This window comes from Pseudonaja textilis, chromosome 4 (genome assembly GCF_049901715.1).
Source record: "Pseudonaja textilis isolate UNSWEBS1 chromosome 4, rPseTex1.2, whole genome shotgun sequence".
In the NCBI taxonomy this organism is placed as follows: domain Eukaryota; kingdom Metazoa; phylum Chordata; class Lepidosauria; order Squamata; family Elapidae; genus Pseudonaja; species Pseudonaja textilis.
The window spans coordinates 23,971,542-23,992,921 of record NC_141993.1 but is presented as its reverse complement, the minus strand read 5'-3'; the positions used below and the strand labels follow the sequence as shown (position 1 = coordinate 23,992,921).

Below are 21,380 nucleotides of genomic sequence, written 5' to 3'. Positions count from 1 at the left end.
AGATGTGAAAGGAACAAATATTAGTTCTGTAGTATGCATATCAAAAAACTGGCTTCCCAAAGAAATCAATCAGAAAAAAAAGCACACTTTCAAGCACCAATTCAACGAAAATGTCAACTTTTTAATTTAAAAGCATCCGATCAAACATATAATGCTTGAAACTGCTTAATGATCTGTCCACAGGACACAAACGAGGACAAAGAGACACTCACTCAGAAGATTTTTTACAATCAGTTTGCCCATTCTTGGGTACAGATGGCCTTAGGAGCTGATGGGGAGGCAGGTTTCTAAGGGCTTTTCCAGGGAACATTGAATTGATCTTTTGATTGATCAATGGAAGACTACTTATTTAATAGCAAAAAAAAAAAAACATATGCGTAATAATAGAAATTTACAAGTGACAAAATAGCCTGAAATAAACACAATATTTATAAAAGACCATTGTTCTTCAAAAAAATTTCATAAGACTTAAAACTAAAAGGTAAAACCTTGTTTTAAAACTGGAATAAATTCTGCACAATCTGAATTTGAAAATGAACAAACATGAATTTCTTACAAAATGTAAATGCAGCAAGAACTAACATTACAAATACAAGTAAAATTCAAATGAGTAAAATGCTCATAGAATGTTGATAAATACCAGCTAACTGCTCAACAGAACAATTTGTTTTCATATAGTTTAAACTACTTTTTTTCAAATTAATCTTTCTGGCCAATCTAATGTAACCTGGAACTTCCTGTTATTTAGACTGGGAAATGTTTGCATGCATATAACTTTGAGTACATGTATAACATAGTTTACTTTAAAAGTTAATTTCTAACATATTATATTTTTCAATATAATTTAAACTTTAGATTTGAAGAGTTCAGCTTCTTCCTTACGTTCTACCTCTAAAATTAAACCTAGTGCTTCTGCATTAGTTTGCGTATATCATTATATAGCTCTTGTGGAATATCCAGGCCCAAGATAGGATCCATATGTTGCCAGTCAGGAATATTCTTATAGAAAACCAAATGTGTGATTCGAGAAGTCAGTAATTCAACATCTTTTTTTGTTGCAACAATGTCCCTTCCTCCACTCCACACAGCCACTGGTATTATAACATCTTCAATTTTATAAAATGGAGGTGTTGTCTGTTGATGAAAAGAGAAAAAAGAGCAATGGCTTTCATGGATCAATTGCATTTTCAGGTATTTTTTACTTCAGAAATGTCAGGCCCTAGAAACTAATATTTTCACCCTATCCCCATCATCAAAAGATTATAGGCAAAACTACTTCTGAGCAATAACTCTGTTGTCAGGATTCCAAGTAATACATCCATAATAAACAGAGCTCCAAGGCAAGTAGGTTCCTCAAATAATTGGTTTATTGGACATATCGTATTGGCATAAGCTGGTGAAAATCGACTCTGAGTATTCCTGCGGTTTTCACCTAATTAAAAGTAAAAGTTTCTCCCTTTTCCCAGTCAATCACATGGTCCAATCAAGGTCCTGTCTGGTTGCCAGTTGATGTTGCTCCTCCTCTCCCCGGCCTCCTTGGAGCTCAGGATAAAGTATTTTGTTTTGGCTACAAGCCTCTCTATCTCTATTTCCCACCCCCTATCCCTCCAGTGTGGCAATACTGAAGCTTCAAAATGGCCTCAGTCACTTCACCTTCAGGGTTGACAGCTGTAATATAAATGGCGATCTGCTGCAGTACCAATTCTATATGTGACTCTATATAATAGACTATTAAACATGCTTATGTGTTCTAGAATTTCTTTTTAAAAAGCCAAACTATAATTAATATTATTGAATTTTAGATAATGGCTCTAAAGATGTACCATCTTTTACTCTGAACAGGGTATCCTTTGACAGAACTGCTTCATAACTTGCAGCTCCTACCATGATCTTGGGTGACAATTGCAAGTTTTCCTGGATCAGGGGGCATTGCATGCTGTCACTTATGCTCTTGTCACTGCACAATTTGATTCTGTAATCTGCTATACGCAGGGTAGGAGGCGGAAGAGACATTTTGATAGTTCAAAAGAAATCAGAATTATGGTGGTTTCCTGCCATAGCAAATACAGAGATTTATAAGATGCAACAACTTACTCATTCTGCACAAGGAGGTAGCATATTTAGCATAGCTACCATTTTAATGAAAAAAAATTTTTTTTCTAGAAATTGCAAGGGGATGAAGTTAGGGGAATCCTATCAACAATGGCTTTGTCAGTGTTCTTTGGCTGAGTTTACTTAGTGTGCTTTCTAAATTCCTGAAATCATGATTCTCCTGCAGCTGAGGACTCAGATCAGTTCAAAGGATGGTATTGGCATCCTTTGTCTGATTCTGTATCCAGCTGATCAGGTGAAGTCAGTTGCCCTTTCCAGCTGATGAAACCCAACTTAGCAGAACTATTTCAGGATATTAGGAAGACTATTCTTCCAAAGTCTAAGAAATCAAGGTGCTTTTGCCATTTGGTCAGTTTCTGTAAGATTCATCAACCTCCTTGGAACTGTACTGGACTTATGTGCAGGCTGGGAGGCAAATTTCTCTCTGATATAATCAAAAACACTGGCACAACTTACAGGCTGGCTGGTATCTCTCTCTGCCTCTCTTCTAAAGAACTTCAGTTGTGGATGGAGGCACAAAACTCAGTGTGTATACAAGCAAAGCAACAACAAATTTAAGTTAGATCGATGGGGTTTTCTTCCTCACTATATAAGAGATTTTGGGCCCAAAGCTAAAGTATTATCAGGCTGAGTAATTCTCTCTTAGAAAATGAATTATACACAATGAAGACTATGGTTAATACTGATAATCATATAAATTATACCTATGAGTCATGTGGATGAGATAAAATGGTTAAGAAAAGCAACATTGAGCAGAGATTATGTTTATTTTTATAAATAAACATAAAATCCAGGGGAAAAAAGATACAGGACATATTTTAAAAAGTCAAATTTCAATAATTTGTATTTTTCTTGTGGGACTGTTTATAGCATCCTTACTCTGTTATATACAGCTTTGTTCTTTTTGCCGTGATCAAAATATTTAAATTCCTTGGAATAAATAACCTAAAAGAAATGAAAGCTGGTTCAGTAGCAGTAATGCAATAGCCAATGTGTATTTAAATATTCTGATTCTCATTTCAAATGCTCTGTTGAGATCAATACTATCAAGTTCCAACATAAAGTCCTTGTTACTAAGAATCATTTGTTCATTAAAAATATAACCTTTATTGAAGGCCATACAACATGGACTTTATAGTATCAACAAAATGGACTTTGTAGTATTGTTGTACTTGCTAACTAATGTGAGAAATAAAAAAGAAGAAATAATTATTCATGTAAAAGAAAAATGTAAAAGGATCAACATATTTCTCTTCTATGTTTCTCTTTTATATAACCTTAAAAACCCTGGTAAAACATTAACACACACAGAAATGCTGACGAGATGAAATCCATTCAGCATAAGCTTAAGCAGAAGTCTATTTGAGAATAGTTGTCATGATGACCCAGAAAAGATACTAGTGTAATCATGGCAGGATGCAGCAACTATTAAGCAAATGCTAAATAGATGATTGTTAAGCATGTTACTATGGAGTTAGACTGTGAACCCAGGCTTCATCCTAATAAGCATCAGAGACTCTTCTGATGCTCATTTTAACCAATGGGGCAGTGATGAAGGTGGGAGGTTTTGGGGTCTTGAGTGTATAAAACTCTATACAATTATTTGTCTCATTGCCCTTGTGCCTCCACCCAGAAAAGGACAAGGTGCCGGCTTTTGCAAAAGTCAATAAAGCTCTGGAAATTGTTCGTGATGTCTGCTGTTGATTCAAACCTCAGAATTTGTAATTTCACACTAACACAATCATTTTATATTTTAATTTGACTTTATTTTTGTCTCTTTTAAATGATGTCAATGATTTATCACACCATTGCAGATTGAAATGTAGAATGGATTGATTGATAACATCTAACATGCCTAAATCTCGATATAAGAGAGAGAGAGAGAGAGAGAGAGAGAGAGAGAGAGAGAGAGAGAGAGAGAGAATGTTAATTGGCATTGGTTTGTCTCTTTGTGAACTCCAAACAACCTATTCTCATTAACATGCTGAATTTTACACCTCTACTTATACCAGAACTGATTTAAATAGACACACAAGCCACATGTTTAACTCCATGTAACTGGTTTTCTATGCAAAGGAGTGGTTACTTTTGTCCTGTCCAATCAACCTTTCTCTTGTATTTTCCTCTGATGTGTTATTAACTATAAAATAGAATGTAAGCTGAGGATTTGGGTTCCCTCTTTGATTGAGAGTAATCCTTTTTAATCAGAACATTCTGAATAAATTGTAATAAAATGATTTTCCTCTCTTGGCATATTTCATTGGAAAATATGCATACTGAAGTACAAACCTAGAGTCATATTTGGCCTTCAAAATACATAATAGCTGTTGAAATCTACTTAGAAGAGTAAGTGTAATAAACTAATAAAATAGGTAATAGGTTGCACAGGAAGAACATTTTTAAAGTAAACAAGTGATGCATCTATTTATATATGGTATGAATACATTTGCATTACTGTGTGTGTAGAAAAGCAAATAAACTACCCCAATGTCATGCAGAAGCTAACATTAACATTTAAAATCCATGGGAGAAGGTGCTATGAAGATCCATTTTTTATGTCTTTAATAGCCAGAAGGAATTATCTTGAGGGACAGAAGGAACAGATGTTATCAAAACAGTGGTTAGATAAAAGAAACTGGGCTGGCAAAACTAAACTCAGACAAGACCCTTCCTAATTCTAAGAAAGATAAAAGGAGGGAGGAGAAAGCACATTCAAACTTGAAAGGTTCTGTTACTGTGCAACAAAAGTAATATTGGACTGCATCTCATTGATTTCCTAGTCTGATCTATCTTGGGGGTGACAGTTTCTTATAAAAAGTGAAAAATTACGAACTTAAAATGCAGTATTTTCCTATTACAACATTTGTGAATGATTTCCCCAAATGTAGGAAACACATAGTTCAAAAACAATTTTCTGACTTAGAGACTGCACACCTCACTCACAAAGTAACTCTGGGCAGTGTACAATTAAAAATGGTCCTAATTGTATATGAAACACATACAGGTGAAAGTCGAACAATTAGAATATTGTGCAAAAGTTCATTTATTTCAGTAATGCAACTTAAAAGGTGAACCTAATATATGAGATAGACTCATTATGTGCAAAGTAAGATAGTTCAAGCCATGATGTGGCATAATTGAGATGATTATGGCTTACAGCTCATGAAAACCCCAAATCCACAATCTCAGAAAATTGGAATATTGTGAAAAGGTTCAATATTCTAGGCTCAAAGTGTCCCACTCTAATCAGCTAATTAAGCCATAACACCTGCAAAGGGTTCCTGAGCCTTTCAATGGTCTCTCAGTCTGGTTCAGTAGGAAGCCCAATCATGGGAAAGACTGCTGACCTGACAGTTGTGCAGAAAACCATCATTGACACCCTCCATAAGGAGGGAAAGCCTCAAAAGGTAATTGCAAAAGAAGTTGGATGTTCCCAAGTGCTGTATCAAAGCATATTAATAGAAAGTTATGTGGAAGGGAAAAGTGTGGAAGAAAAAGGTGCACAAGCAGCAGGGATGACCGCAGCCTGGAGAGGATTGTCAGGAAAAGGCCATTCAAAAGTGTTGGGGACTTTCACAAGGAGTGGATTGAGGCTGGAGTCAGTGCATCAAGAGCCACCACACACAGATGGATCCTGGACATGGACTTCAAATGTCGTATTCCTCTTGTCAAGCTGCTCCTGAACAACAAACGTCAGAAGCGTCTTACCTGGACTAAAGAAAAACAGAACTGGTCTGTTGCTCAGCGGTCCAAAGTTCTCTTTTCTGATGAGAACAACTTTTGCATCTCATTTGGAAACCAAGGACCCAGAGTCTGGCGGAAGAATGGAGAGGCACACACTGCAAGATGCTTGAAGTCCAGTGTGAAGTTTCCACAGTCTGTGTTGATTTGGGGAGCCATGTCATCTGCTGGTGTTGGTCCACTATGCTTCATTAAATCCAGGGTCAATGCAGCTGTCTACCAGGAGATTTTGGAGCACTTCAGGCTTCCTTCCACATGAGCTGTATGGGGATGCTGACTTCATTTTCCAGCAGGACTTGGCACCGGCCCACACTGCCAAAAGCACCAAAACCTGGTTCAATGACTGTGGGATTACTGTGCTTGATTGGCCAGCAAACTCGCCTGACCTGAACCCCATAGAGCATCTATGGGGCATTGCCAAGAGAAAGATGAGAGACATGAGACCAAACAATGCAGAAGAGCTAAAGGCCGCTATTGAAGCATCCTGGTCTTTCATAACGCCTCAGCAGTGCCACAGGCTGATACCTTCCATGCCACTCCGCATTGAGGCAGTCATTGCTGCAAAAGGGGCCCAAACCAAGTACTGAGTACATATGCATGCTTATATTTTTCAGAGGTCCAATATTGTTCTATAGACAATCCTTGTTTTATTGATGTAATATTCTAATTTTTTGAGATTGTGGATTTGGGGTTTTCATGAGCCGTAAGCCATAATTATCACAATTATGACAAATCACAGCTTGAACTATCTTGCTTTGCATGTAATGAGTCTATCCCATATATTAGTTTCACCTTTTAAGTTGCATTACTGAAATAAATGAACTTTTGCATGATATTCTAATTTTTCGAGTTTCACCTGTAGTTTAAATAGAGAGAAATCTTCTATAGATAGATTTTAGTTCAAATTTACTTTTCTTTTCCCAACTTTCACCAGCAGCAGGCTTGAAAATCTGCAGTAACGTGTCTCACTTTTTTAAGAATATTCTCTTACTCCTTCCAGACCAGAGTATCAGCTCTATAAAGTAAACAAGACTAAGAAAATAATGCCACATAGGTCAGGATAGTAACAATAATAATTCATGAACCTAAACTTCATCTTGTTCCTGATCTGGATTATTGATTGTGCAAAACTTTAATTAGTATATAAGCAAATACTTTCATTCAACAAGAAGTAAGAATATTGTGAATGGATTTATATACTTAGCACAAATTTCTGAATATGGGTTTATCAAGTCAGAATCTATTCATATATTTCTGACAGTTCCTGTTCAGATATTGATGAAATTCAGCATTTTAGAAACATTTGTAGAATCATCCTATATATTCTGTGTGAGATGTCAGCATTCAAACCGTTTCAGCACACTCATTCATAAATGAATAAAGATTGGAACGTAGTGATTAGTTCTTAATAATACAGAAAGGAGGGAAATGTTTTAAAAATATATAAAACATTATAATTATTTTAAAAATATTTTATAGGCAATGTTAATATAAATATCTAAAAAAAATGTCTTGCATACTGAGCAAAGCATTTTGTCAAATACAATATTGATACCGTCTTTCAGTAAAAATGCAAATGACATTCTACCTGTCCCCAATGACATAATGTTTTAACAGATGTGAAATCAGGAAAAATTCCAACATAAACATCTGCTCGACTCTGGAAAACAAGAGAAATTGAAAAGATTTTAATATCTATCAGTGTGTTGTACATACGTCCTAGCTGATGTGGGCAACAGTAGCCTCTAGTATTCTTAGTTTGCATGCGTGAGCATGCTTAGAGTAAAACAAGGCTTCAATTACCTTAATGACCTACAGACCAAATGTGCCCAGACTGATTTAACTTATTACATTTAGAAAGGAATACTGTATGTGGCATGAGTATGAATAAAGCTGGTAATAATTTGTAACATAGAATTCTCACACTAATAATGAGGATTAACATTATATAAGCACAAGCCAAGGATAGATTCATTCACAAGAAATTGGCTCCCTCCCTGTACTGAATGTGTCGGAGGAAGAAAGCCACAATTTCACAGTTTTGCATTACCTATAGATTCCAAATCTGAAAACAATGTCACCTGCTGTAATATTTGTATTGTATCGTCAACCATTCCCCTTATCTTATTAATCTGAGCTCAGAGATCATTGTTCGTGTACTAAGGAGATCAGGTATCTATCCTATTCTTTGTCTCAACTCAGTGCAATTGATCAATGGCATGAGGGGCAGAAGAGGTGATTGCTGGTTCATCTGGTGTTAACTATCACAATTAAAAGATTAAGACTTGGAATGTAAGAAAGGTATGTGGTAAAAAACATCAATTAGTAAAAGAAAGAAAGAAAAATAGGTATTCTGTAGGTTTGCAAAACTAGTAAAAGAGATGATATACATTTGAATGGAAGGTGGTCTGATCTTCTACAACAGAACTGAGGAATACCTGAAGGGTTTATGGCGTGCTATTTTAGACACAATTATTTTAAAAGAAGAAAAAAGTAAAAAGAAATAAACCATCAAAGTAATGCATGATGGAATTTTGGCAGCACAATCCTGTAAGATGTAGGCGATGCCAAAAAAAGTGGGGGGGGGGGAATATAGGGAGGTTTACAAAGTCAAGATGGTGGCTGCCACTGTGTGATGGAAACCCTGTTCCTGTTTACATATCTTGCATATGACAGAGTTGACCACCTTTGACAACCTGCCCCTCGCTTTTTTTACAATCTCCTCCCCCCCCCACCCGCCTCCCCAGAGCTGCTGCTACTTAGGATATAATGGAAGCAAAAACCAGGCTGGATGATAACTGAGGTCTGAGGGAACCCAGGATCAAGTTCAGCTGCAGCAATGAAACCTCATGGTTTAATTCAATAGCTTTTTTTTTAACCTCAAACTATTACAAGGATTATTTTTGTGAGAAAACTGGAGGAAGTAGTGCTATATACCTACTTTAAAGTTCGTGAGAAAAGGTAAGAAGTACATCTAAATAACAACTCTACTTTACCAATACTTTGTTTTACAGATATTTTGCCAGGCATTATTATTACATTTAATTTTTCTATACCTATTTGTAATTTTTTTTTTTTTCACTAGAGAATATTCAGTGAAAATCTTGGTGAATAAAATGGGAATTTCAAACATTGATTCCAACACAGGGATGTCAAACTTGCGGGCTGCAGGCCAGATGCATCACACTCTGGCCACGCCCACCCCTGGTTTAGCGAAGAGGAAAAAAGTTGTGATATGTCACATGGCAATGATTTGATGATGCAAGTTTGACACCCTTGCTCTAATAATATCTATTATTATTGTGGGAGCAGGCCTTCCTGTCTCCCTATAACATGGGTGTCAAACTCTCATCATCATGGCATCGTCACATGACGTATTGAGACTATTTTTCCCTTAGCTAAACCTGGCATGGGCGTGGCCAGCACATGACACATCCGGGCCGTGAGTTTGAAAGCCCTGTCCTATAAGAATCCTTTTGACTTTTTCATCCCCAAATATCAAGCAACCATATAATTTCATATTGAGTTGTAATTACCCTATTTGTACAGTTTTGATGCTACAGACATAAATTCAGAGCAGATTTCTAAGAGTTGTTTTTCACTTTGTGTTTGTTCAGTTGACAAAACAGTTATTTCAGGATTCTATAGTCTAATCAGTAAAGGAGAGAGGCTGTTCAAAATATATTGTATAAATATAGGTAAAAATATGTCCTTCAATCATTCAGGTGTAAGATATTACATTGTTGTTGTTTGGATGACTTAAGTTGTTGTTTTTTTCCTCTTCCTTTCCCACCTCCTCTATAGAATTACAATAAAAGTAGAGCTTACTGTACTTACTGTATTTAGGTTTTTTGCATTATATCCTCCCATATAAAAAATACCTTGAAGGCAAAGCTTATCAAACATGGCATGGCTACATCCATAGGCTAGGAAGGCTTTTAATTTGTTACTTAAAAGATAATATTCCTTCTTGCCCCATATTAGCTGTAAAATAAACATGCATAAATATTAAGTGTTCTTCCTTTACCTGCCCAACTATGCATTGTCAGTCTGTGATTATAAATCTACGCACGTTCACATGCATACAGATGGTCCTTGTTTAACGACCGGTCTCATAGCAACAATTCAAACTTATGACAGACTCTCCCAAAACTACTAAAGATCCAGTTCTGGAGTGGCTGCACACACATTCACAATCACATGACCACTTAGAAACTGGCCCACCAACCTGACCATGATTTACAATGTTTTTTTGCCTGTTTCTGGCCTTTGGGGACGGTTTCCAGCAAAAAACACCCATAGGAAAATGTGGATTCACTTAACAATCATGGTATTCTCTTAATGACCACCACAAAAAAGTAATAAAATGGGGTCCACTCCAGTTCAGTGCCATGATGTACATCATCATGACTTACAATGCAAATTCTGGGATTCATTATACTCATACCTTAAGGACTACCTGTACACTAAACACAAACATTAAGTCTAAAAGTGTCTTCAGTGTCCAATCCTAACAATGGCCCAGTACGATGCCACAGTTAATGGTACTGAAAGATTTAAAAAGATCAGGATAAAAGACCACACTTTTGGTCGCCATGTTACAAAAAAGATGTTGAGACTTTGGAAAAAGTGCAAAGAGCAACTAAGATGATGAAAGAGCTAGAGACTAAAACATATGAAGAACAGTTGCAGGATTTGGGTATAGCTAGTCTAGAGAAAAGAAGAACTGGGGGGACATGAGAGCAGTATTCCACTATTTAAGAGGCTGTCAGAAAGAAGAGAGGGTCAAATTATTTTCCGAAACACCAGAGGGCAAGACAAGAAACAATGGATGGAAACTAATGAAGCAATCTGGAATTCAGGAGAAACTTCCTAACAGTGAAGACAATTAATCAGTGGAGAGGGTTTGCCTTCAGAAGTTGTGGGTGCTTCATCACTGAAAGTTTTTAAGAAGAGACTGGAAAACCACCTATCTAAAATTGTATAGGATCTCCTGCTTGAGCAGGGGATTGGACTAGAAGTCCTCCAAGCAGGGGTGGGATTCTACCATTTCACATCTATTCACTAGAACTGGTTGTTAACACTCTAAGCAGTTCAGAGAACTGGTTGTTAGAAGGAATCACCGGCCTAATCCTGTAAGGAAGGCAGGAAGGAAACATTCTGGTGTTGCTTATAGAAACTGCCTCTCCTTTAACCCTTATTACATTCTTGGCAGGACTAGACTTCCTGTCTCAGGAACGTCTCTGGAGTTTTTTCCCCCTCCTTTGCTGGTACTTTGCTTGTGTGGAGTGACCATTCAAAGGTACAATGGCACTGAAAAAAATGACTTATGACCATTTTTCACACTTATGACTGTTGCAGCATCCCCACAGTCATGACAGGGCCGGCGAGGAGATGCGTGCCTCAATGTGATATTGAGTTGGCCACACCCAGCCAATAACATGACCGCCAAGCCATGTCCACCCAGTCACATGACTACTAAGCTATGCTCACCAACTAAGCCATGCCCACAGAACCGGTTGTTAAAAATTTGAATCCCACCCCTGCCTCCAAGATCCCTTCCAGCTCTATTCTGACTTTGAATTTGAGGATGGATACATTTCCTAGATTCAGAACTTGACAAAGGTTATCCATTAGTGTAACCGTTGCCAACTCCAAGCCATATCCAGCCTTAAACTCTGACTGAAGGGATTGAGATAATCTACTTCCCCTAGGATGCACTATAGCAACCTTCAAGGCTGCCAACAGTATCCCCTGCAATTTTTTTCAGGAGTATATACCTTCAAAAATCCACATTTTTCAGAAATTCATTATATGTCTCCTATTTAATAAATATAAAGTTAAATTGATATACTAAAGTAGGGCTGTCAAACTGACGGCCCATGGAAAGATGTGTCATGCGCAGGCCATGCCCATCCCAGCTCCGCAAATGGGAAAAACGTTGCAAGACATCATGGCAATGTGACACCACAAGTTTAACACCTGTGTACTAAAGAAAAGAGTGGTGATATGCAAAACTTTGGACATAGGAAACATTTCTTCAATAGAACAGATGGTTGGGGGTCAAAATGGGTTGAGGAAAATGAGGAAAAAGGAGATAAGCTTCTGCTTATGAGGAAATGAGGAAAGTGTCAGGATTAATGCAGTTTTGATTTGCAAGCTACTATGCTGCTCCTCCCTCTCTTTCTGTTGGCAACTCTAAAAAGACCATAGAAATAGTTTATGAGTTGAGAGAAAGATCAAAGGGGCTAAGAAGATGGGAGCAGCTCAATTCGTGGGACGTGCTTCACTGGGATATTGTTAGTGGCTGAGGGCAAGGAGGAGAGGGGCTAGGAAAACCAGTGGGATATGATGCATTAGGATATCAACAAAATATCAATAGCAGGCAACAGAGTGGGAAGGCATGAAGAAGACTGAGGTAGGATGGGCCTGTGGAATATGATAAAGGGAAAGAGTAGCTGACATACATTACTATTATCTTCCTCGGCCCATCTGAATTTGTTTTGCTGGAAACTCTAACCGACCACATCACTGGTTCTACTGAATCATGGTTGACTCCAGCCAGTTCAGAACTGACTCAAAACCCCTGCTACACATTGAGTTGTTCCAGGCTTGAAATAAAATATTTTCCCCGTTTCTTAAACACTTCTCAAAGGTGGTTACAAAATGTTTTCCGCAAAGGGAGATGATTGCAAACCAAGCACATGCTGCTCAAAATGATTGTGAAGTGCTTATATTACGAAAAAGATGTAGTAATACCTATGTGAATTTTAAAGCACTTTTCTCTGAAAAAGTATTAACTGAGATACATGTAATTCTGCTGCTTCTGAAAAAAAAGTATTTTGTTCTAAAGCTGTATTTCTTAACCTTGGCAACTTTAAGTTGTGTGGACTTAATTCCCAGAATTCTCCAGCCAGCACTGAAACACACATATCTTAAATTTGCCAAAGTTAAGAAATATTGTTCTAAACCATGGCTGGACAATTAATTTCCTCAAGGGGCCATATGAGAAACTGACACTAGTGTGGAGGGTTACCATCACCAAACCATACCCTCCCCACCGTCTCCACAGGCCAGACACAGGTAGTCAAAGGGCCAGATATGACCCGCAAGCCATAAATTGGCCAGGTCTGTCCTAAAGTATCAAGGAAGTATCAACTAAAATTGAAAGTTTAACACATTTAACTTTATTAGCAATATTTAGGTGGTAACTCTTTATAGAGATACATGTAATTCTTTAATGATTTTTATTTAAAAATCCGTTAGAATTGATCTATTTTTTCTACTAAAACAGGTTATGTTACAATTATCAATAAATCTCACTGCACAAGTCATCCTTTTAATACATTTCTCCAGAAAACTAAACAAAAAGAGAGCCTGTTTTTTCAAAACTTCTGTATGAAAAGAACGAGTTTAATATACTATAGTAAGAAAAACAAGAGATATACTTACTTTTCTTAGTCCAGCAGGAATTTTTCCCAGTGCTTGGGGAAGTCCTGTAATACCCCTTAATGTGTAAGCAGGTGTGAAACACAGAAAGAGATTCACTTTTTGTGTTAGGTGGGGCAGGAGTGAAAAGGCAATAAATCCTGCAAAAGAGAAGAAGAATTTAGCTTTCAAATTGCATGATGACCAATATCTGCACTGCTGTCTATATACCACTACAAGTTTTATTTCTGTTTAGTTTTAACTTTTGGGCTGAATCCTGTAGTGCATTTTCAAGATTCTCTTGTTTTCTGTGAAGGAAGGAAGCTTCTTTAAAATTCAGGCTTAAGGGCAGGAGGAGTTATGCAACCTCAACGACAGGCTGGGAAGGAGGAGTGTCTATTTTATACTGTATTCAAAGAAGTAACATGTATTAAGGCTAGATACTCAAACAGAGCCTTCCTTTCCGATGAAACTACTAGGAACAAAAAAGTGACCACATGACCACTTTGACTGTTCTGGGAAATAAAATTGCCCTGTAGGAATCTAACTTTTTGCAAATACAAAATATACATGGGGCATTTTATTTCAAAAGCAAAAGCCCCTCAGACCCTCACACATCCCCAATTACAATTACATTGTTACCCTTCCAGCTTTCACCCAGAGCAGAACATCATTACTCTACTGGAAGGTCTCAAAATGACTATTTTGGGAAAACAAGACTTTAACTGCTCCACTGAACAAGGCATCTCAACAAACAAAATAGGTTTGTAACACATTAAAAATTTAATTGATAAGGAGCTTGTAATACGTTTAGCAACCTATAGTATCTTCTTCTTCCTTCCCCCTTCCAACTTTATACCAATTTAAATTCAACATGTAAGCACTCTTTGCATCTGATGAAATGAGCTTCAGCTGACAAAGCTGATGTCTTTTAAGCAAAGTTGTCAGTTTGAAAAGGTGATACCAAACTCCTTCTGAATATTTAAAGAAATTCTTCCTTCTTTCCATCTCAGTGTTATTACTCCCTCCACACATGTAAATATAAGGACAGGGTGAGTGAATATTTGGAACACCATTCATTTTCAAACTAAGAAACGATATATAGTGAGCAACTCTTTTGCATGACAAGTAAGATGTCACCTTAATAATCCAGTTTAAAATCAGACTGTATTAATCTGAGCATTTATAAGGGAAGAATATGATAAATTTAAAAGACCAGATCATGTTACTGAAGGAAATGCTAACATTCCTTTTGAGAACCAATTTGATATGGAGTTATGGTGCTGGGCTAGGTGTAGAGAGAATCTAGTCTTCTCTTAGGCATAGATGTCACCTAGACATGGGGCAAGTCATTCTGACTCAAACTTCATCAGGTCCAGCCCTATAATAAGCTGGCCAAAAATTGAAAATCCCATGTCACATCATGCATGGATAGCTTTGCTCTAAGAACTAAGCAAGCATAATAAAAAACAAGTATATAAATGGAGGGCTTAGAAGAAATCAATTTGTAGGACACAATTCCAAAAACTAATAAATGAAGAAAAAAACTTTGGAGAAAAACTGAAGGTAAGGTGGAGTGAGATATGACATTCACTCGCAGAACCCTATATTATGGCTTCAAAGGAGCAACTTTGAAGTTTCTCTATGAAAAATTGCAGTGCCCCCTTCCAATTGGTAGAAGCTGTAATGTTTCCCTTCACTTCATCAGAAGTGGCTATACAATAGGTGCAATGCTTGCACAAAAGACATTTCGGTCAAATGAAAGTAGTTAAACTAAGCAACTTGGCTCTGATTTTGTAATTTCGGTACCAAATCCAATTCACTACTCAGCTGAGTTGAGACACATGCAAATTATCTAACAGGGGCAAACTGATTGCAAATCAGTTTGAGCTCACAACTCAAACACTATATTTTTTATATTCTTATCAAATTGTGGCAAGAATACATATGCCCATTTTTAACTTACCTAGTGTTCCTCCCTGGCCGTGACCAAAGTAATATAATCTATTTTGCTTTGTTTTCTGCAGAATGAATGCTATAGTTGCTGGGATATCATATATGGCCATTTCATGAAAACTGTTAACAAAGAGACACATACACACAAACAAAAGTCAGTGATGATCCTGCTCACCTATCCTATCTTCTCTGGATCTTAGGACAGAATTGCAATTTCTCTCTACCTACAGCCAGAGAAAGAGAAAGGCTAGTATAAGGCACTCTGGAAAGTGGAGATGTCAGTAAAAGCCAGGCATTCAGTCTATTCTATACCCCAATAAATGGCCTTGAAACTAGGAGTCCTGCAACCAGAACAGAGAGGTCATCCTCACAGCAGTCTAAAATGTTCCTTGAATCTTGGCAGTTCAACTGATGAAATATGTTGGATTGTATCCAAGCCAAAAGATTGTGTCAGAAGAAGGAAACCAAAGCATTAATACTGGAGAAGAATACTGGAGAAGACAAATTTTAGCTGTCTCATCCATGAGCTTGGATGAGACAAAGGCAATGTCATGGTGACACATCATATAAAAGATGCTTACAATGGCACATGATTGTGTCTTGTTTGTGGGACATGGGAAATAGTACCTGCAATTTGATGAGGGACTAACACAATATCTAATCCTTTAAAGAACTGCTTTTTAAACATTGCCTGCATTCTTTTCCTTCTTTTGTGTCCTCTTTGGTAAATCCAGAGTGCTAAGATACTCATTACTACTTCACTTATCCTAAATTCAATTTCTTATATTTTTAAAACAACTTCTTATTGCAAAGAACAATTTTAGAAAACTGTACTGTTTCTTTTATTCAGTGAATACCTGTGCAAATATTTTTAAGTTGTCATGGAAAATAATAGTTATTTACAAAAAGTCTCTTGTTCCTTTCTTTTATTGATTTTGGAATGGTCTTTATTCTAACTCATGAAAAAAGAGGGAAGCAAGAGTGAGAGAAAACCTCTGAAGCAGTAGGACATCAGCAAGCTAGTTTTAGTGGCATGATTTCTGATCCATCCTTTCAGCTGAAGTGGCTGTTATATTAGTTCAGTTCACAGATAACTCTCATTATTATTTCATTTATCTTGATTGTGAAAGAGAATGTTGCCCTAAAACATTATACAGTAGATATTATTGTTGGAATACATTGTTGGAATGTATTTTGTGCAACAATTACAGCCAACAGTAGATGATAGTGTTTATAGGTTTGCATCTATGTTATATACTCTATGTCTTTTTGTTCTGAGAAAAGTTTCCTGTTTCCTGTTGCAGTAAAGCAGTAAAGCACATGGTGACTGTGCACTTTTTTTTTGTTCTGTAGAGCTAACAATTATAGAAACTTGGTTGAAGGATAAGTTGGATTGATTTTCATCTAATTCTGCTACTTGGTTTCTCAGGGCAGCATCAGTGCAGCAAGTAGAATACAGGGGAAGATAAGAGTTTCTCTGTCCTTTAGTGTCATCCCCAAATAAACCTAAAATTTAGGATTAGTATAGCTTTGAAGGCTTTAACTTGGCATATTGTTGTTGAATAAGGACCAGCCTGGGATTTCACAGCTACCATGCTCCTGACTCAACCTATAAGTGAAGCAAATGTTCAATTTAGAATTTATTTCAGAGTCAACGGAAGAGGTTGGACTGCCTTTTGAGGAGCCAACCCCAATCTCTGTTGTGGCAAAATCACCAACTGCTGAAATTGTGAGAATCTTAGGAAATTACTTTTTTTTCTTTTGAGATGGAGGAAGAAATTGGACAAGCAGGTTTTTATGTGGGAAGTCTGGTTGTAACATGATACATCTTTGTTGAAACATTCCAGTTAAGATAGATTATATTTAAGCAGTGATGGATTAAGGGTCACTAGTGCCTAAGCATTGACAAATCTTGGTGCCTCCCTCCTTTGTACATACTGTACAAATGAAGCCATATTCTCAACTTTGTGGTACCCACTCTGGGCCTGGTACCCTACGCATGTGCATAGGCTGCTTAGTGGTTAATACACCACTGCGTTTAAGAGATATAATGCCATAAACACTCAATTCCATAAACATCCAGATATTGCTTTCACGTGCTTGGTTGTCAAAAGAGGTAGGTGTAATATTTCTGGGTGTGACCAGAACTATAGAATGCTATTTTGAACTTAGTTGCAGGCATGCTTTTTCTGTGATGGCAACCACACTTTGGAATGCTCTGTCTTCTGAAGTTCCTTAGGCTTTTGTTAAGCACCTGTCATAGACTTTACTTCTTCAGTCAGGCTTAATGAACGTTAGATGAGTGCTTTTGAATTTCTTTTCCTTTTCCTTTCCCTTCTTCATTGTTTGATATATTTTTTATTGTTTACATATAAATATATTGAATACAGTGTAATTGGCCATGGCATCCCAATTGCCATAAAACAGAAGTAAAAACAAAATAACATATGCAAATATATATATACAAATTTTTGTACAAAAATTTCTGACCATCATATGTTAACTCATCTTTTCTTTTCCTTTCCCTTCTTCATTTTTAATGTCTATGTTTCTATATTATTTTTAGCTTACCATGTTTATTATGCATTGCATATTTTCCAAATCACTATGTGGTGCTTTCCTACAGGGAGTATTGTAAAATGATGTTATAATAACTCCCTTGAACATATGATATACCCAAACTCCTTTAATTTTTGACAATTTTCATGTAAAATCTACATACAAATCTACATTTACACACAAAATCCAGTACTGGAATGTATATAATTTTAAAAGCAAAATTAATTTCTAATACTGAAAACTTTGGCATTAGCTGTGCTACAAAAATCTCACATTCATACCATGCTATATATTGTTCATAATTCAATCAAATTTGTTCACATACCAGTAGATATATAAATATTCTTTAAAATTTACTATCCATTGTCCCTATGTATTATCTCTTGAATTTACCTGAATTCCCAGAATTCTTGCTGGTCAATTGAAAATTTCTGGTGTCTTCTAGACCACGTGGTCCCTCTGATATTTATTATCCAGACATCATAACCAGCATCTGATAGAAAAAACCCCAGACTGTTGCTGGGAAGATTTGCAATCCAACATCTCCCTTCAAACAGCAAACCATGTACTAATAAAACAACTTGCTTAGGCCCTGGGAAAGAAATCATGAGTTTATTACTAATTAGCTATGTTGTATATACAGTATATATCATCCCTGTTCATCAAATTGTTGAGAACAAAGGAGTAGTAGAAATACAGGAGCAGGATCTAATATCCTACATTCTATCTCACTCTGCTGCCACTATGTACACAAAAAGGTTAAAATTTGAATAACCAAAAACTAATCTGCTAAATAAATAAACATCAAGCCTTCAATATTTTACTAGCTGTACTGAGTGGTGTGTCTCTAATCCAAATATGAGGATTAACTGGGTGTGTGCTAGGTGCAAATTAAATTGAAAATTCCCTACAGTAATTTTCTAATCATCCATTGATACTGCCCCATATTTCTGGAGAAGCCTATACAATACTTCTCAACAATTGTAAAAACATTTGAGTATTGTGAATTTCTGAGTTTGGTTGTTTGGTTGAAGATGTTTGATTACCCAATTAGGTAATATCATCAGTGCAAGTGGGTGTGGGCTTTGCTCCCTAATTATAAACAGTAGTTGCCTGCCTGGCAGAGATGTGATTTTTCCTTGGTAATTTCTTGATTAGAGTATTGGTTTCTGCTTGATTGTCCGTTGTTAATTGCTGTTAATCTGGGTGTTGATTGCATGGTAAGCAATATAGATATACCTGTCAGATGAGCAAAAAGTCTTCCAGAAATAATTCTGTTTAACTTAAGATAATAGCCATCATCAGTCAGGACTTCATATTCTTCACTGGAATATCCCCAGTAATGGATAATTTGAGGCTGCAAATAAAATATTATCTTTGGCCAGAATCAGTTATATAGTCACTATTGTTCATTAGATCAAGAACTTAGAAGATCTCTAGTTCCTATATTAGAATTATCAGTGCCAAACAAAGCCAACATCTTTGTGGCTTCACTTGTAATTTTAATGAGAGAACAATTTCAGAAAAATTACAGGATAAAAAGGGAAGAAATAATGAATATTGGAAGTATCAAAACTAGTCTTGCTCTAAACATTAGAATCTTCATATCTGCTTTACTCTATTACCATCAATCTGTGAAATTAGATATTTTATAGAATGCCTCGAAAATCTATAGCCAGGGGTCCCCAAATCTATAGCTGCAGGCCAGTACCTGGTTGTGGCCTGTTTGGATCTGTGCCATGGAAGTGGCAGACGAGCACGTGCATATGTGTGCAGTAGATCCATTTGCACGAGCAGTGGGCAAGTGCATGCATACATGAAGCTCCATTTGTGCTAGTAGTAGATATGCATGCCTGCCTCTAGCAAAATGGAGCTGTATGGCGGTGCTCCCTTGCCTACAGCTCACATGGAACCATCCGCTCTCCCCTTGCCAGTTTGCAAAGCCAGAAAGGTTGGGGAATGCTGATCTACAGAATGCCAAAAATGGGATATTGGAGTACGAAATGCTTAATATTTCATACATTTCCTAGGCATTCCCTAGGCATTCTATGCAATGCCAAAAGGCAAACTGACAAAATATAAAATACTACTAAAATGCCATTCTAGCCTTCCTTGTTGCAATAGGTAGGTCAATAGTAATCTTTTTCTCTTGGTTTTTTTTTTTTTTTTTTTTAGTAAGAAAGTCCTAAGCTTTATTTCACATTTCTTCCTTCATTTTCATATATGTCTTTTCAATAAAGAGTTAGCCTTCTCTGCTGCTGATCCCTTTTTGTGGACATCTTGCTCCCAGAGTTGAGGAAATCCCCCCACATTTCTTGGCCTTCCACAAAGGAATCAAAACTTGGTTCTGTAGCCTTGCAATTAAGGGGCTGGTCAGTCCCTTGAAAGCCCCATCTCGCCTATAATAATCGAACACTAAATGGTCATTTTAGAATTTTCCCCCTTTTAATGTTTAATTGTCATTATTTTATAAATCTGAAATTTTTAACCTTAATTTCATTTTTAATTTCTAATGTTATTTTTATACATTGTTTTATTTCTTGGTTATATTATGGTATATTGTACACTGCCCAGAGCATTTCTTTGAGGAAGATGAGCAGTTTAGAAATATGAATTATAACTAAATAAATAATTGAAATTTTAAGCATGATTGTAATGTGTGAATCCAATATTCTGTTTTCAAAGGCATCCAGATAAGCAACTTACAATTGTCATGAATTCTTGAGGATTCAAATGGCTTATAGATCCTTCTGAATTTTTAGTCTGCTGGATTAAGCATGCCATTACCAGAAACAGCCACATCCTAGCTCTGTATAGATTAATAACAGAAAAAAAATATTGAAACGCTTGAAAAATATTAGATTGATAAGAGTAGTTGGATCCCATTCATCTGAGCCCATCATGGTGGACAATTGATAGTATTTTGGGGGGGAGAAGGAGGTTACCACATTCCAGATGTGCATATCTCGTTTTCCAAACTACAATTATTGTAATTGTAGTAGTGCACTTTTGAAGTAAATAATTGGTTTCTATTACATACAGTAGCCTAACTGAACAAATCATTACTGTCTATTTAGAGACCATATTTTTTTTGTATATAGCTTTTTGGTTTGTTCCCTTCTGTAGCCCCTTTTTACCCTCCTTCCCAAACATTTCAGTCTTTTCTACCAGCCAGTCGTTTGCCATATCACTTTTTCTGATCTTACTAACTCCTTGCTGAGATCCTAAGCAACTTAACTAACCATCTTCTTCCAAAGCTCCATTCCAACTCTTCCTTGATTCCTATAACATTGCCAATCCTCACAGCACAAATATAACATTAGCCAGCCTGACATTTTACATATTTCCTCTAAAAGACAAAACTGCCCACAGATTATCTGAGGAAACAATCTCCTTTCTGGCTCTTTCCAAGGAGTGGTAGATACAGATAAAGATCAATAATCTTTTTTTTTTCTTTTTCCTTTACTATAATTCTTTCTTTTCAGATTTTTGTTGTATTATTTTGCCACACTTTCTAATTTTCTTATTATTTTTTATTTTTATTTTCTTATTATTTTACCACCACCGCCGCCACCCCCCAAAAA

The 21,380-nt window shown here is 36.5% G+C and overlaps 1 protein-coding gene across 1 annotated transcript; it reads right to left on the bottom strand.

Annotated features, from left to right (window-relative positions):
- Positions 1–409: 409 nt before the first annotated feature.
- On the bottom strand, positions 410–20,598 carry LOC113442745 (lysosomal acid lipase/cholesteryl ester hydrolase-like). Its single transcript, XM_026710502.2, has 9 exons — positions 20,503–20,598; positions 19,036–19,153; positions 18,190–18,388; positions 15,248–15,357; positions 13,306–13,442; positions 9,691–9,837; positions 7,442–7,513; positions 2,992–3,057; positions 410–1,134 (listed from the first exon to the last, which is right to left on the bottom strand). Exons 1-9 carry the CDS (start codon positions 20,596–20,598, stop codon positions 904–906), a joined length of 1,176 nt encoding a protein of 391 aa, XP_026566287.2. The 3' UTR covers positions 410–903.
- Positions 20,599–21,380: the final 782 nt, after the last annotated feature.

Bases quoted from the DNA above. Each gene is read 5' to 3' on its own strand.
- LOC113442745 (XM_026710502.2), bottom strand. From the start codon at position 20,598: ATGTGGCTGTTTCTGGTAATGGCATGCTTAATCCAGCAGACTAAAAAT. The intron at 13,443-15,247 runs GTAAGTTAAAAA...TCTCTTTTGCAG, and splicing joins CGGCCAGGGAGGAACACTAG to GATTTATTGCCTTTTCACTC. The intron at 1,135-2,991 runs GTAAGGATGCTA...TTTCATCAACAG, and splicing joins ACAAAGCTGTATATAACAGA to ACAACACCTCCATTTTATAA.